The following is a 16,532-nucleotide window of genomic DNA, read 5'->3' as shown; positions in this document are numbered from 1 at the left end:
AATCCCAGCACTTTGGGAGGCCAAGGCGGGTGGATCACTTGAAGTCAGGAGTTTGAGACCAGCCCAGCCAACATGGTGAAACCCTGTCTCTACTAAAAACACAAAAACTAGCCAGGTGTGGTGGTGGGTGCCTGTAGTCCCAGCTACTCAGGAGGCTGAGGCAGGAGAATTGCTTGAACCCAGGAGGCGGAGCTTGCAGTGAGCTGAGATAGTGCCACTGCACTGCAGCCTGGGCAACGGAGTGAGACTCATCTCAACAACAACAAAAAAAGATTCAGAGAAGAGAGCGCCACACGCCAGTGACCCCAAATTCCCACAGCTGTCGGCAGGGTCGCTGAACCCCCGCCCACTTACAGGTCTACTGGACATCTCCAGCTACCAAAAATGAGAGCATCTCATCCCCTCTTCCCCCCGCCCTCACTCTTTGCTGGGGTTCTCATGAACACCTCCCAACCCCCAACCCCCAACCCCCCACATCCAGACACTTGCCAAATCCAGTCCTTTCTATGGCCTAACCATCACTCAACTCAGCCCACTTCTGTGAACCCAGGCCCCCAACCCTGACTCCTCCAGCTGCTCAGGGAGCACCTGCCTTCACTCCCTCCCCCAGTTCACTCTCTGCAGGGCAGGAAAAGGACAGGTAGAATGGGGTAGACGCCATAAAATAGGTGAGGCCGGCGCAGTGACTCACGTTGCAGTCCCAGCACTTTGGGAGGCCAAGGCAGGTGGATCGCTTGAGCCCAGGAGTTCAAGATCAGCCTGGGTAACATGATGAAACCCCATCTCTACTAAAATTAACAAAATTAGCTGAATGTGGTGGTGCGAGCCTGTGGTGATAGCTACTCAGGAGGTTGAAGTAAGAAGATAGCTTGAGCCAGGAGGTTGAGGCTCCAGTGAGCTATAATCGTGCCATTGCACTCCAGTCTGAGCAACAGGGTGAGATCTTGTCTCTCATAAATAAAAATTTTTTAAAAAAATTTTTTTGAGACAGAGTCTCACTCTTGTTGCCCAGGCTGGAGTGCAGCGGCACAATCTCGGCTCACTGCAACCTCTGCCTCCCAGGTTCAAGCGATTCTCCTACCTCAGCCTCCTGAGTAGCTGGGACTACAGGTGCCCGCCACCACGCCTGGCTAATTTTTGTATTTTTAGTAGAGACGGGGTTTCACCATGTTGGCCAGGCTGGTCTCGAACTCCTGACCTCAGGTGATCCACCCTCCTCAGCCTCCCAAAGTGCTGGGATTACAGGTGTGAACCACCAAGCCCGGCAAAACTAAAATTTTGATAAGGTGAGCCCACAGAACACCCAGAGAGGAGAGCCCTGTGGGAGAAGGCCTGCCCCAGCTGCCAGCCTCCTGGGGGCCCAGGCTCACCTCACAGTGGTAACATGCCACGTGGTAGTCTCTGTCCATGGACACCACACGGATGGTTGTCTCGCAGCCCTGGAGGAAGAGAAGGAGTTCACACACGATGAGCATGTGGGGACTGGAGGCAAACTGCGTGAGTGTACACTCCCACACACCACGCTCCTGTCCCGGTGGAGGTGCACGCCCGCCCCGGGGAGCACTGCCACGCTGCTTCCGTGGGGCGGGACAGGCTCCAGCAGGTGCACACACACAGACACATGCAGGCCTTAGGCGTCCTCCATGATCACAGCCCACAGCACGCACAAAGGCCCACAAGAGTGTCACGTGTTTGTCAATGGATGTGGACATTATTTTCACCTCACCGATCCTTTTTTTTTTTAGAGACAGGGTCTCTCTCTGTTGCCCATGCTGGAGTGCAGTGGTGCAATCACAGCTCACTGCGGCCTCAAACTCCTGGGCTCAAGCAATCCTCCTGCCTTAGCCTGCTAAGTAGCTGGGACTACAGGCATGCACAACCACACCCAGCTAATTTTTTATTTTTTTTGTAGAAATGGGGTCTCACTAGGCGGCCCAGGCTGGTCTCAAACTCCTGGCTTCAAGCAATCATCCCACCTTGGCCTCCCAAAGTGCTGGGATTACAGGCGTGGGCCCCTGTGCCCGGACTGTTTTCACTTCCTTGGAGTCTCAAAAGGGCACTGCCAGTTCTGCTTCGCCAGGCACACCAGCCTGGGACAGAGCCAGCACTGTGGGAAGACCCCAGGCCAGGAGAGCTGCAGCACCCATGGGTGGCTCCCGCACAGACCACGTCCATCTCTCATCTGCTCCCCCAGCACCCCCACCTCAGCCTGCAGAGCTGAGAAGACCCAGGGAACAGCCCTTCCATCAATGGAGAATGGAGCAGAGGCTGGCAGTGGGGCAGCTGAGCGGCAGGGGCCACCACTTCCCTCGACCTTGTGCCAGGGGACAGCTGTACCCCACGTACACAAGCACAACACACATCCCTCAGCCCTGAAGGATCTGCGGAGAAGCACCTGCTCATCCCTCCCACTGTCGCCCAAGACCTGGGCTAGACCCAGGCTAGACAGGACAGCAGCCGGCTGGGCCAGGCACCTGATCATCTCTGGGTGAGTGGCTCCTACCTGTGCAGGGAGGATAGGACGGGCACAGGAGGCGCATTTTGGTGCAAAAACCCTAGAGAAATAAAGGAAACCAGAAGTGATCAGCTGAGTGACCAGAGGCCAAGGGCACAAGCACAGGTGCACCCACAGGAACCCCCTGACGTAGCCAAGCATCAGGACCTCTCTCCCTGTGTGCACACCTCGGGGCAGACAGGGAAGAGCTTCTGCCATGCCTTCCTGTACTGGCCTCTTCTTTTTTTTTTTTTTTTAATAGAAATGGGGTCTCACTATGTTGCCCAGGCTGGTCTCAAATTCCTGGGTTCAAGCAATCCACCCACCTAGACCTCCCAAAGTGCTGGGATTACAGGCATGAGCCACCATGCCCGGCCCTGGCCTCTTATCTGACTGCTCATTTCATCTCCACCCAATCACCTCCTCCAGGATGCCTTCAGGTTCTGCTCTGCCATCTGCCCCCATGTTTCCTGTGAGTTCTTAATGTCCAGGTCTGGGACACCACTAGCTAGGACCACTGTGAGACCTGGCTTCACCCTGAGTACCAGGGACCTCTGCCCAGGACTCCAATCCCACGGAAGGCCCTGCTCAGAACCAGAGCTCCCAGGAATAAACCTGGAGTCACGGTAGGAGGAAACAGATCAGGGATCAGACAGGCAGGAGAAGGGGGCTGCAGAGATCCCAAGCCCCAGCCCCAGCTGAAAGAGGCCTGGCCTGGCAGGGAATGGAGGGGAGGAGGGAGAGAGATGGTGGGTACTACAGCCAGGAGGGTTCCCTGTGCCAGGAGTAGAGAAGCATGCAGGCCACGATAGGGAGAGAAGAGGCAAAAGACAGCTGGTGGCCGGACCACCGGGAGAGGGGATGCAGGCAGAGACACATGCCTGCCCCAAGCCCAGGTGTACAAGTGGAGGCGGAAGGCAAAAGGCCAAGAACAAAGGGCAGTCAGTCCGGCGGGAAAAAAATGCTTCCAGAGGAGCCAGGGAGGACGGCCCGAGTCCCGCCTGCTCCACGGCCCCAGCAACTCACGTGTGATAGTCTCGCACGCAGTAGATGTTGTTCTCCACGTCCACGGTGAAGGGAACCCCGTCCAGGCACTCATTGCACACGGAGCACCGGAAGCAGCCTGGGTGGTAGGACTTGCCCAGGGCCTGCAGGATCTGCGGGCGGAGCACACTGAGGGGTCAGCGTGGGCAGGAGGCTCAGCACCGCCCTGGGAGAGGCTCTGGCTGTGAACCCCTGGCAGGTCTGGAGCAGGGGAGACGGTAGAGTCCTCAGACTCCACCCACATCAGAGGGGCTCCAGGAGGCTGGGGCAGGGGCTCACCATTTCCATGATGAGATGTCCACACACGCTGCATTTGTCGGCCGTCTGCTGGAACCCGGAGTACTGGGAGGGGACACAGGATCCAGGACATTGTGTGACAAAGGGGCACTCGCGGCCCAGCTAGCACCTGCCTCCTGGCCTCAGGTCTCCACTCGAGTCAGAATGAGGGTCCCTGCCCCACCTCCCACCCCTGGCACTGCCAGGGCACAGCTTGGACTCACCAGGAAGTCCTCCTGGCAGTACACTTTCTCACCCACGTTGTAGAACGCCTTCCCACGGAGTCGTCTCCCTGCAAGGGTGAGGGTTGAGAGGGGTCCCTGGAACACTGGGGACCGGGGATGGAGCCGTGCTTCCGGCTCTCAGCACCCTCCTCCAACAGATGAGACACTGGGTTATGGCTGGTTTTCTATATTTCCCTTTAATATTATGTTGTTATTGTTATAATAACAAAATTTCAGAAAAAAATTAAACGAACACATTGTCGACAGAATTACTTAAAAAGGTTGCCAAAACAAATATATGAAAAAATATTTTGCTCATGTAAATACATGTGTTGGTTAATAAACACATTCACTTTAAGATCAGTTGAATTCACAGCAAATTTTCGAGAATGAATCTTTTTTTTTTTTTTTTTGATACAGAGTCTCACTGTGTCGCCCAGGCTGGAGTGCAGTGGCGTGATCTCGGCTCACTGCAACCTCCGACTCCCGGGTTCAAGCGATTCTCCTGCCTCACCCTCCCAAGTAGCTGGGACTACAGGTGCCTGGCTAATTTTTGTATTTTTAGTAGAGATGGGGCTTCACTATGTTGGCCAGGCTGGTATTTTTTTTTTTAAGACAGGGTCTCGCTCTGTCACCTAGGCTGGAGTGCAATGGCACAATCATGGCTCACTGCAGCCTCAACCTCCCAAGCTCAAGTGATCCTCCTGCCTCAGCCTCCCAGCCTCCTGGGAGGCTGAGGCAGGAGCATCGCTTGAGCCCAGGAGTTCAAGACCAGCCTGGGCAACATAGCAAGACCCTGTCTCTAGGAAAAAAAAAAAAAAATTAGCCAGTCGTGGTGGTACGTGTCTGTAGTCCCACTACTCATTGTGGGGCTGAGGCAGGAAGATCGCTTGGGCCCAGGAAGTCAAGGCTGCAGTGAGCCGTGATTGGGCCACTGCACTTCAGCCTGGATGAAGACATAAGACCCTGCTTCTTAAAAAAAAAAAAAAAAAAGACACTGAACACAAGATCAGCCATTAAAGAGTATGCACTATAGGAATGCATTTATATGAAGTTCTAGAATGGACAAAACTTTTCTACAGTGGTAGAAATCAGAATACCAGTTGGGCAAATGTGATGGGGGACATACAGGGATCAACTGAAAAAGGGCAAGATAGGGCCAGGCGCGGTGGCTCACGCCTGTAATCCCAGCACTTTGGGAGGCCGAGGCGGATGGATCACGAGGTCAGGAGATCGAGACCATCCTGGCTAACACTATGAAACCACATCTCTACTAAAAATACAAAAAATTAGCCAGGCGTGGTGTTGCGCGCCTATAGTCCCAGCTACTTGGGAGGCTGAGGCAGGAGAATCACTTGAAACTGGGACACGGAGGTGGCAGTGAGCCGAGATCTCGCCACTGCACTCCAGCCTGGGGGAGAGCGAGACTGTGTCTCAAAAAAAAAGCGGGGGTACAAGATAGAAGTTTCTAGGGTATTTTACCGGGCAAGGTGACTCACACCTATAATCCCAGCACTGTGGGAGGCCAAGGCAGGCGGATCACAAAGTCAGGAGATCGAGACCATCCTGGCCACATGGTGAAATCCCATCTCACTAAAAAAATACAAAAATTAGCTGGGAGTGGTGGCGTGTGCCTGTAATCCCAGCTACTCGGGAGGCTGAGGCAGAAGAATCGCTTGAACCAGGGAGACGGAGGTTGCAGTGAGCTGAGATCACACCACTACACTCCAGTCTGGCAATAGAGCGAGACTGTCTCAAAAAAAAAAAAAATTTAAAATTAAAATTAAAAAATGTGCAAATACATAAAAGATGTCTGATTAAGGCAAGGTCTGGAAGAACAGTGGGCAAACCAAGAGTGGATATTTATTAGGGTGGTTGGATTATAGTTCCTTTTTTCTTTTTATAACTTTGTCTAGGTTAAACTATAACACTTATAGTTTATGTTGGGTGTAAAATTATGATCAAAAATAAATTGTAGGCCAGGAGCGGTGGCTCACACCTGTACTCCCAGCACTTTGAGAGGCCGAGGCAGGCGGATCACTTGAGCTCAAGAGTTTGAGACCAGCCTGGCCAACATGGTAAAACCCCATCTCTACCTAAAAAAAAAAAAAAAAAAAAAAAAAAAAAATTAGCCGAGCGTGATGGCACGTGTGCCTATAATCCCAGCTACTTGGGAGACTGAGGCAGGAGAATCTCTTGAAACCGGGAGGCAGAGGCTGCAGTGAGCCGAGATCATTCCACTGCACTCCAGCGTGGGCAACAGATTAAGACTCTGTCTCAACAACAACAACAAAAATAGATAGCAGGAAAAAGAAATATTAGTCGTATGTCCAGACAGGCAGAAGGTCCTTCATGGGCTTCTGACGCTGCTCCCAGGCAGCTGGGTGACATGAGCGCATTAGTGCCCTGCGTGGCACAGAGGATCCACAGCTGACGACCAGGGGGCAGCCCTGTCCTACAGCCAGCAAAAGGCTCCTCAGAGGCCCCATGCCTCCTCCCCAGACAGAGTCCTCCACAGCCCAGCCTGGGCCAGAGCCAGGTGGTCCATCTGCCTGGACTCAGGGGCAAGGCAGTTTGAGGGGAATGGGGATGATGTGGCAGGTCCCCTTCACAGAGCTACCCAGGGCACGAGGTTACCTACCACACGAGTCGCAGGTGAAGCAGTCAGTGTGATAAAGACTCCCCATTGCCTGGCACGCCTGCTGGGCTCCGTAGATGCCAAGCCCACACTTGATGCAAATGCCTAGGAGAGGAGAGGCAGGAGAGAGCAGGGGTTAGCGCCACAGCCTATGCCACCCAATGGACACCAGGGGTTAGCACCACAGCCTATGCCACACCGACGGACTCCCCGTCTTGACACCGCCCACCCGCTTGACCTGGGGGATGCTAACTTTCCTAGGCCAACATCACTCGATTACTGATGACCAACATGGGCACCAACAGGGTGGCCACGACCCAGGGATTGCCGCTGCTGCTGTCTGAGGATTCAAGGGCTTGGCCGAGCACCCAGTGCAGAGTCGGAGCTAATCAAAGCTGTCCATCACAACTGTTCTGATAGATTCTTTTGGTTTTTGATTTATAAATAGGGACAGAGTCTCACTATGTTGCCCAGGCTGGTTTCAAACTCCTGGGTTAAAGCGATCCTCCTGCCTTGGCCTCCCAAAGTGCTGGCATTACAGGCATGAGCCACTGCACCCAACCACTTTTAGGTTTTTTTTGGGAGAGAGACAGGATCTCGCTCTGTCCCACAGGCTGGAGTGCAGTGGTGCAATCACAGCTCACTGCAGCCTCGACCTCCTAGGCTCAAGCGATCCTCCAGCCTCAGCCTCCCAAGTAGCTAGGACTTCTGGCACATGCCATCACGCACGGCTAATTTTTTCTTTTGTAGAGACAGGGTATTGCTATGTCGCCCAGTTGCCCAGGGTGTGCTCAAGCAATTCCTGGGCTCAAACAATCCTCCTGCCTGGGCTTCCCAAAGTGCTGCAATTACAGGCGTTGAGTCACCACACCCAGCCTATCATGGTATCTTTATACCGAGACAGTTGTTTTAAGCCCTTTCATCCATGGCCTGCTCTTGGACTGAGGGAAAATCCTTCATGCTGTTTGTGAACCAAATCCTGTTCTTCAACATGTTTTGTGACCCAGACACAAAGAATGAAGACCACATGGGCACTCAGGGGCAGTCACCACCCCTCTGCAGCCACTCTGTCCTCCTCTGTACCCACTCTGTCCTCCTCTGTACGCCAGGGTCCACTTATTCTCTTGGTCATCAGCACACAGATGAGTCACATGCCCCTAAGGTCAGGCACCACTCAGTCTGCAATGCACCCAGGTCCCCACCCTCAAGAAGCTTGCATCGAGTGGAAGGGGGCAGAGAACAGCAGTCAAATAACATCAGGCAGAGACGAGTGCTACGGCGTTAGATGCAGGATTTTTTTTTTTTTTTTTAGATAGAGTCTCGCTCTGTCGCCCAGGTTGGAGTGCAGTGGCGTGATCTCGACTCACTGCAACCTCCACCTCCCAGGTTCAAGAGATTCTCCTGCCTCAGCCTCCCGAGTAGCTGGGATTACAGGCATGTGCCACCACACCTGGCTAATTTTTTGTATTTTTAGTAGAGATAGGGTTTCACCATGTTGGCCAGGCTGGTCATGGACTCCTGACCTCAGGTGATTCACCCACTTTGGCCTCCCAAAGTGCTGGGATTACAGGCGTGAGCCACTGCTCCCGGCCTTTTTTTTTTTTTTAGGAGAGTCTCGCTCTGTTGCCCAGGCTGGAGTCCAGTGGTGTAAACATAGCTCACTGCAGCCTTGACATCCTGGGCTCAAGCAATCCTCCCACCTCGGCCTCCCAAGAAGCTGGGACCACAGGCAAGTACTGCTATGCCCGGCCAAGGATGTGTGATTTTTAAACCGGGTATTCACAGAAGCCTCACTCACAAGGTGATACTTGAGCAAAGGCCTGAAGGAAATAAGGAAGCGGGCTGGGTGCAGTGGCTCATGCCTGTAATCCCAGCACTTTGGGAGGCCAAAGTGGGAGGATCACTTGAGCCCAAGAGTTCCAGACTAGCCTGGGAAACACGGCGAGACCCTCATCTCTACAAAAATTTTTTAAAATATCCAGGCATGGTGGCGTGCACCTGTGGTCCCAGTTACTCAGGAGTCTGAGGCAGGAGGATCGCTTAAGCCTGGGAGTTTGAGGCTGCAATGAGCTATGATCATGTCACTGCACTCCGGCCTGGGTAACAGAGTGAGATGTCTCCAAAAAAAGAAGAAGCCAGGCACAATGGCTCACGCCTGTAATCTCAGCACTTTGGGAGGCCGAGGTGGGTGGATCAGGAGGTCAGGAGTTCAAGACCAGCCTGGCCATGATAGTGAAACATCGTCTCTACTAAAGGTACAAAAATTAGCCAGGCAAGGTGGCAGGCACCTGTAATTCCAGCTACTTGGGAGGCTGAGGCAGCAGAATCACTTGAACCTGGGGGGCGGAGGTTGCAGTGAGCCGAGATCCCGCCACTGCACTCCAGCCTGGCCGACAGAGTAAGACTCCGTCTCAAGGAAAAAAAAAAAAAGGAAGAAGACAGACATGAGGGTCGCTGCTGTGCAGGTGCCTACGATCAGTGGATGGAATCAGGGACCACACCTGTGTACTCAGCATGCAGCGGGTAAGGTGGAAAGGAGAGGGGTGACCAGCAACGCCAGGGCCAAGCCTGGCTCTAGCCTCAGGGCACTCCCTGGCCAGCCCTCCTGGAAACCCAGACAGTAGGCAAGTAGCCCACACATCTCGTGTCCCCTTTACAGGGTCACCCAGGGCCTCCCATGCCACACAGGGCATGAAGATGGCCTCCACCTGCCCTCTGGACCGTAAATCTTCTGCCAGCTCCAGGCCATGCTGCTCTCCCCCGACCTTCTTGCTTTCTCCTTTCATCTCTCTCCTTAAATAACCTCCTCTCCCTCCTCCACCAGCCGCCCCATTCCCCGCCTTTCCTCAGTCAACAAAGAGAACATGGCCCACACTTGGTCATCTCCTAGCTGTCCCCATCTATGGACTTTCCATTCTGATCTTGCTAGCGGGTGGCCCACCTCCTCCTCTCTGGTTTCTAGGATGCAGCCTGCACCCAGCTTTCTGGGTCTTCATCTCCCTTCCTGCTTTCCTGGGTACCCCCTGCTCTGCCCAGGGCCTCCCATGCCTCACTTCACCACTGGGCAGAGAAAGCCAGTTCAGATGCCTTCAGAACCAGGCAGGGGCCAGGCGCAGTGGCTCACGCCTGTAATCCCAACACTTTCGGAGGCCGAGGAGGGTTGATCACTTGAGGCCAGGAGTTTGAGACCAGCCTGGCCAACATGGTGAAACCTCATCTCTACTAAAAATATAAAAATTAGCCGGGCGTGGTGGTGGACACTGTAATCCCAGTTGCTTGGGAGGCTGAGGCGGGAGAATCGCTTGAATCTGGGAGGCGGAGGTTGCAGTGAGCCGAGATCACACCACTGCACTCCAGCCTGGGTGACAGAGCAAGACTCCGTCTCAAAAAAAAAAAAAAAAAAAAAGCAGGCAGGGACCGGGCTTGGTGGCTCATGCCTGTAATCTCAGCACTTTGGGAGTCTGAGACAGGAGGATCACTTGAGGCCAGGAGTTCAGGCTGCAGTGAGCTGTGATCGCACCACTGCACTCCAGCCTGGCAACAGAGCTAGATCCTGTCTCTAAAAAAAAAAAAATTAAAAAGAAACAAAGGGAAGGGGCCAATGAAAAGAGGTGGAGGTACAGGAGGTGGAGGTTGGTGATGGAAGGACCCTTGTCCTCTCAGACGGCAGGAGAGTCAGACCCACATGGACTGGAGCACCTACAGGGAAGGGGCAGGACGGTGGTGAAGACAGACTACAACTGCTGACCTCAAGATTCCAAGGGAAGTCAGAAGCAAAGGTAGGGGTCCCAGGAGGGAGGAAGGTTGTTGAGAGAATAAGAGAGGAAACACAAAGGCGGCCGGGCGCGGTGGCTCACGCCTGTAATCCCAGCACTTTGGGAGGCCAAGGTGGGCGGATCACGAGGTCAGGAGATGAGACCATCCTGGTTAACACAGCGAAACCCTGTCTCTACCAAAAATACAAAATATTAGCCAGGTGTGGTAGTGGGCACCTCTAATCCCAGCTACTTGGAAGGCTGAGCCAGGAGAATCACTTGAACCTGGGAGGCGGAGGTTGTGGTGAGCTGAGATCTCACCATTGAACTCTACCCTGGGCAACAAGAGCAAAACTCTGTCTCAAAAAAAAAAAAAAAAAAAAAAAACTGACAAAGGCTTAGGGTGTCAGTGGTGCCAGGAAGACCTGCGTGGTGAGGATGACAAACCTCCCACGGTCCCGAGGGCTTCCTCAGAGCCCTTCCCAGCCTGGTATAGTGGCTGCAGAGGGGGTCAAAGCATGGGCTCAGAGTCGGGGTTCTGCTGGGCAGACGGCAATTACAGGAATGAGAGGAACTGCTGAGAAGCAGACTGGGGTTACCACTAAGGACTGCTAGAGTGAAGGGAAAACAGGGCGTGGCCCTGGGAGTGGGTGGCTGAAGAGAAGGCAAGGAGGTCACCAAAGTTGAAAAGGTTCCGGAAGCCCGAGGCTGTTGGCTGGCTAATGGCAGCGGAACTTGGGGAGGGGAGAGGGGAAAGTTCCAAAGACATCAGTGAATGGCAGAGAGCAACCAAGAGGTCAGCTGGTACCAGGGCCAAGGACAGGAAGAGACGAGGGGTTGGACAGAGAAAAAAAAGCTCTGGCCAGGCGTAGTGGCTCCCGCCTGTAATCCCAACACTGGGAAGCCAAAGAGGGAGGATCGCCTGAATCCAGAAGTTCAAGACCAGCCTGGACAACAAAGCAAGATCTCAGGTCTACAAAACATAAAAAAATTCAGCCGAGCATGGTGATGCACACCTGTGGTCTCAGCTACTCAGGAGGCTGAAGCAGGAGGATTGCTTAAGCCCATGAGTTCAAGGCTGCAATGAGCGCTGATCTCACCACTGCACTCCAGCCTAGGTGACAGGGTGAGACCCTGTCTCTAAAAAAAAATAATTTAATTTAAAACAAAAAAGCCACACTCTGAGGACGAGGTTTATCAGAGATCACTCGAGCTTATGCTACCTGCAGACTTTCTTTTGTAAAATGCTGTATTATTCTGGTTGAACTCTATGAAACTGCCACTTTTGTAGCTCAACAAAGTCAAATATCATCAGAAACATATAGTTCAAACAAATAGTTGCCCATATTTTTTAAAATCAGGAAAGTGGGCCGGGCATGGTGGCTCATGCCTGTAATCCCAGCACTTTGAGAGGCCGAGGCAGGTGGATCACCTGAGGTCAGAAACTCGAGACAAGCCTGGCCAACATGGTGAAACCTCATCTCTACTAAAAATACAAAAATTAGCCGGGCATGGAGGCACGCACCTGTAATCCCAGCTACTGGGGAGGCTGAGCCAGGAGAATCACTTGAACCCGGAGGTGGAGGCTGCAGTGAGCTGAGATCGCACCATTGCACTCCAGCCTGGGCGACAGAGCGAGACTCTGTCTCAAAAAAGTTTAAAAAAATAAAGTAAACAAAATCAGGAAAGTATTACTGAATCTCAATTTCTAGTTTTTCTTGAAAACAAAATAAAAAAGGTCTATCATCACTCCTCTAACACTCTCAGGGCGCTACAACAGCCCGATCTGAGCAGCTTTTTTTTTTTTTTTTTTTTTTTTTTTTTTTAAAGAAAAGACAGGATCTCACTCTGTCATCCAGGCCAGAGTGCAGTGGCACGATCATAGCTCATTGCAGCCTGGAACTCCTGGGTTCAAGTGCTCCTCCCACCTCAGCCTCCCAAGTAGCTGAGAACACAGGTGAGTGCCACCATGCCCAGCTGAATTTTAAAATTTTTTGTAGAGACAAGGTCGCATTATGTGGCCCACACTGGTCTCAAACTACTGGGCTCAAGTAATCCTCCCACCTCAGCCTCCCAAAGTGCTGGGATTACAGGTGTGAGCCACCGCACCCGGCCTAGCAGCTCCTCAGAAAAAAAATGTGCCACCACACCCTACCTTCTTGTACCATCTCCACATTACCTGCCCGGGACCTCAGCCACCCCTATATCATATAAAGATTCAGGGGTGTCTACAGAACACCCCCCTCCCCCGGGCTCTGCAGTACCCAGGGGCCGGGAAATGGGCACTCTCCCCTGCAGAGGGCACTGGAAAGCATGCCCTTCAAAACTCAGCCCCAGCCTCTCTTCCTGGCACCTGCCTGACACGGGAGATGACAGCTCCTGGCACATCTCCCTGCTCCCAGGCCATCCAACAGGCGCCACGAGACCTGCCCAGCCACAGAGTCTCACCATGACCTCACAGATGGGAGGCGCTCTCCATCCCAAAGCAGGCGCACCTCCTCTTAGCCCACATATGCCCTCGACCACCTGAGCCCTCTGGGCTGCAACCCCTGGGGGAAGAGCGGGGCAATCTCTCATCCCGCCTGGCCTCCTCTGCTCATTCTTCCCTCTCTCTGGAATGCCCCCACCTGGCCCCTCACTGACAGACTCCTCACCCCTCAAGATCCAGTTCAGGGCCGGGCACGGTGGCTCACGCCTGTAATCCCAACATTTTGGGAGGCTGAGGCAGGCGGATCATGAGGTCAGGAGATCAAGACCATCCTGGCCAACATGGTGAAACCCCGCCTCTACTAAAAATACAAAAATTAGCTGGGCGTGGTGGCGCATGCCTGTAATCCCAGCTACTGGGGAGGCTGAGGCAGGAGAATCGCTTGAACCAGGGAGTCGGAGGTTGCAGTGAGCCAAGATCACGCCACTGCACTCCAGCCTGGCGACAGAGCGAGATTCCGTCTCAAAAAAAAAAAAAAAAAAAAAAATCCAGTTCAGGGCAGCCGTGAGCTGCTGACACCATTGAACGCTCAAAGACACAAACCCCAGGACAGCCACGGTCCCAGGCATGGTGACCATCCATCCACCAAAGCCAGGTGCTTAATACAGAAGGCGGGTTGGGAAGTTCTTGCCCCAGGCCCCACAGTATACCTCTGCCCCGCTCACAATCTCACCCCAAGAGCTGTCCCAAGAACTAGAGATCAGGGGGCCTGGGCCACACTGGGAAGTGGAGGCTGTGAGGCTGCTGGGCTTTGCAGATGCACCTGCAGCAGGATTCCTTTAGGAAACATCCTATGTCCACAGCACAGTCCGGGCGAGGGCAGCCCCCTGTGACTGGCACGGTTCCCCTCTCCCGCAAAGTGGGCTTTTCTTCCCTCACACAGTCTCCCTCTCCAGCCGCTACCATCACCAAAGCCTGGGTCAGGCGGTATCCGGTGGTACCTGGGCCACTCCATCTCCCGGTTGCTGTCCACACCCATACCGTGGCGGGGCAGACGGGGAAGCACCCCTTTCTGCTCATCACGAAGCATGAAAGGATCAGATAGAATGAGAGCACCAAATGTAAAGAAGAAAAGATCAGGCCGGGCGCACTGGCTCAAGCCTGTAATCCCAGCACCTTGGGAGGCCGAGGAGGGCGGATCGCTTGAGCCCAGGAGTTGAAGACCAGCCTGGGCAACATAGGGAGACTCTGTCTCTACAAAAAAAAAAAAAAAAAAGTAAGAAGAAGAAAAGCTGGGCATGGTGGTGTGCACCTGTAGTCCCAGCTTCTCGGGAGGCTGAGGCGAGAGGATCGCTTCAGCCTGAGAGGCGACGGCTACAGTAAGCCGAGAACGCGCCGCTGCACTCCAGTCTGGGCGACAGAGGAAGACCCTGTCTCAAAAAAAAAAAAAAAAAAAAAAAAAAAAAAAAAGAACAAAGAAAAAAAAAGAAGAAGAAAGAAGAAAAAATTATCAGAAAATGGCTCAGTGTGCCCATGAACCTGACTTGCCTGTTAAGTTAGGAACCGCACATCAACTCACTCGGCCAGAACCCCTCGTGTGTCGGGGAACCCAGAGGCAGGGGTGAAGCCGCTGCTGGGGATCCAGGCGCACTCACTCACCCTTTGCGCTCCCCAGTCCCCAGGGGATGCACCTTCCTCGTCCCAACCCCGTGCACTGCTGCACCCCCAGCCAGCCCCGTGCTCTCCTCCGCTGATCCGGCCGCCTACCCGAGGCAGTCTCGGAACCCCGGACCCCAGCCGTGCGCGCAGGGAACTGCCGGGCCGAGCTCGCTCACCGAAGTAGTCCCGCGCCGTGCGCGCCTCGAGCGCCCGCTCCAGCTCCCGGGTGAGCGCCTCCAGCCGCCGCTCGGCCGCGCTTGGGCCGCCCTCCCGGCCCGGGGGCAGCGGGAGTGCAGGCAGCGGGAAGGGGGCCGGCCCCGCAGGCTCCGGGGAGCGAGCGGGCGCGGGGCAGGCGCCGGGCGGGAGGAAGTCAGCGTAGGCGCCGGCCGAGCCCCGGGAGCCGAGGCTGGACACGCTGGAGCGGGCGCTGCCCACCGACGGCGGCCCGGGACCGGGACGCGGGTCCGAGCGACCGGAGCGCGGGCTGCCGTGGCGCTGGTCGTAGCCCAGGCTGATGCCGCTGGATCGGGCGCTGCCGCCGCCGCCGTCGGACCCCGCCAGGCTGGCCCGTGGGCTGCCCGCAGGCTGCGCGCTGAGCTCCGGAACCGCCGCGCGCCGGGGACCCCGCTCCCCGCGGCTCAGTCCGTCCGCCCCGGCCTCGGGGCCGCCGCTGCCCTTCCCTCTGCGGCCCAGCGCGGGCGCCGCCTCGTCTCCAGGCCCAGGCCGCGGCCCCCGCCGCCCCCGACCCGGAGAGCCGCACCCGGGCTCCAGCTCCCGCAGGGCCAGCCCGGCCAGGAGTAGGGCCGCCTCGTCCGCGCCCGCCCGGGAGCGCTGCATGGCCCGGCCCGCCGGCCCTGGCGCGTCACCTCCGCCTCCGCTTCCCGCCGCCGCTCCGGCCGGGCCGCCGCATCGTCCGCCCGAAGCCCGGAGCCCGCCCCGGGACCCCTGGGCGCGGGGCGGGGCGGGGCCGGCGCCGGGCCGGGGTCGTTCCGGCGGCCACGCGCGGGCCGGGGGACGCGGCGCCCTGCTCGGCGGCGCGCGCGGCGGAGGAATGTAAGCTCCCAGGCGCCGGGCCGCGCCCCCTCCTCGCCGCGGCCTCGCGCGGGGCGGAGGGACTCCTTTGCGGGGGCAGGAATGCGAGGAAGGAGACGGCGCTGCGGCCTCTGGAATGTTGGGGGAGTGGCGGCAGTGGCGGCGGCCGCGCTGCGCCGGGACCTCGGAGGGGCATGGAGGCCGGGCCAGGACGCAGGGGCGGGCGGCGGAGGCACCGCGGGGAGAGCCCGGGGTCTGCGGGGCGCCCAGGCCGTCGGGCCGCTGGGAAGAGCTCGGATTTCCGCAGGCTGAGCTGGAGGCAGCTGGCGCCATCCGGGCCGGAGAGATCCAAGCAGTCGACAGCGTTCCCCACATCCCGCCCCATCTCCCTTCCCTGCGCCGCCTTGCTCTCCGGCGCTGCAGGGCCGACCCAGCTCAGCTTGGAACCCACGGCGCTTCGCCCGTCCCGCGCCCAGAAATACTGTGCGCCTAGCGTAGATGCGTCCCCACGACCCCCTGCCTGGCCCGGGGCCATGTGGCCGCGCACGGGCCTCTGGAGCCCCCATCTGACTGCTGGGGAAGGCGCCCAGAACTAGGAGCGGGTTGGTTGGGGACTGGTCCTCGCGCTGGGTCGCTTCGCCCAGGCCCCCAAGGCCAGGCTAGAAGCAGGCCTCAGGCTCAGAGCCGGTGGGCGGCGAGCCTCCCCTGTGGCCATCACAGGCAGTCCCCGTGAAATATGGGGACTCCTCCCTTTTCCAGCACCTGCATCCAGGGTGGTGGGTGAGGCTTCGAGGGGAGGTCCTGGAACCAGCGGGGCCATAGGGGCCACATAGGTGGGGAATCGAGAAGTAACTAGGGCTTCGTGCCCAAGGACACAACTAAAATCCCTTGTACAAGTCACACGGCTATAGGGAAGAAAACCAAACTGTTATCTGTCAGGGCCTGATGGATCCAGGAAAAGTGTTGCGTGAGAGTACTGTTT

The 16,532-nt window shown here is 56.1% G+C and overlaps 1 protein-coding gene across 6 annotated transcripts in view; it reads right to left on the bottom strand.

Annotated features, from left to right (window-relative positions):
- The window catches only part of WTIP (WT1 interacting protein), a 28,310-nt gene extending 12,004 nt beyond the window's left edge, over positions 1-16,306 (bottom strand). For 2 of the 6 annotated variants that reach the window (XM_054673281.2, XM_054673280.2), the window contains exons 1-7: positions 14,695-16,100; positions 6,680-6,781; positions 4,039-4,106; positions 3,818-3,880; positions 3,521-3,651; positions 2,504-2,555; positions 1,371-1,439 (exon numbers count right to left, since the gene is read on the bottom strand). In XM_054673281.2, coding sequence (XP_054529256.1) covers positions 1,371-1,439; positions 2,504-2,555; positions 3,521-3,651; positions 3,818-3,880; positions 4,039-4,106; positions 6,680-6,781; positions 14,695-15,925 — 1,716 coding nt within the window. In that variant the 5' untranslated portion in view covers positions 15,926-16,100. Of the gene's footprint in view, positions 1-458; positions 786-1,370; positions 1,440-2,503; positions 2,556-3,520; positions 3,652-3,817; positions 3,881-4,038; positions 4,107-6,679; positions 6,782-14,626 lie in introns of those variants that run through there. The other 4 variants (XM_063801492.1, XR_010153812.1, XR_008540982.2 and 1 more) reach the window with 4 other exon arrangements.
- Between the last annotated feature and the right edge of the window lie 226 nt (positions 16,307-16,532).

Source organism: Pan troglodytes, chromosome 20, assembly GCF_028858775.2.
Source record: "Pan troglodytes isolate AG18354 chromosome 20, NHGRI_mPanTro3-v2.0_pri, whole genome shotgun sequence".
Classification (NCBI taxonomy): domain Eukaryota; kingdom Metazoa; phylum Chordata; class Mammalia; order Primates; family Hominidae; genus Pan; species Pan troglodytes.
The sequence above is the reverse complement of the archived record's forward strand: the minus strand, read 5'-3'. Positions and strand labels throughout refer to the sequence as shown.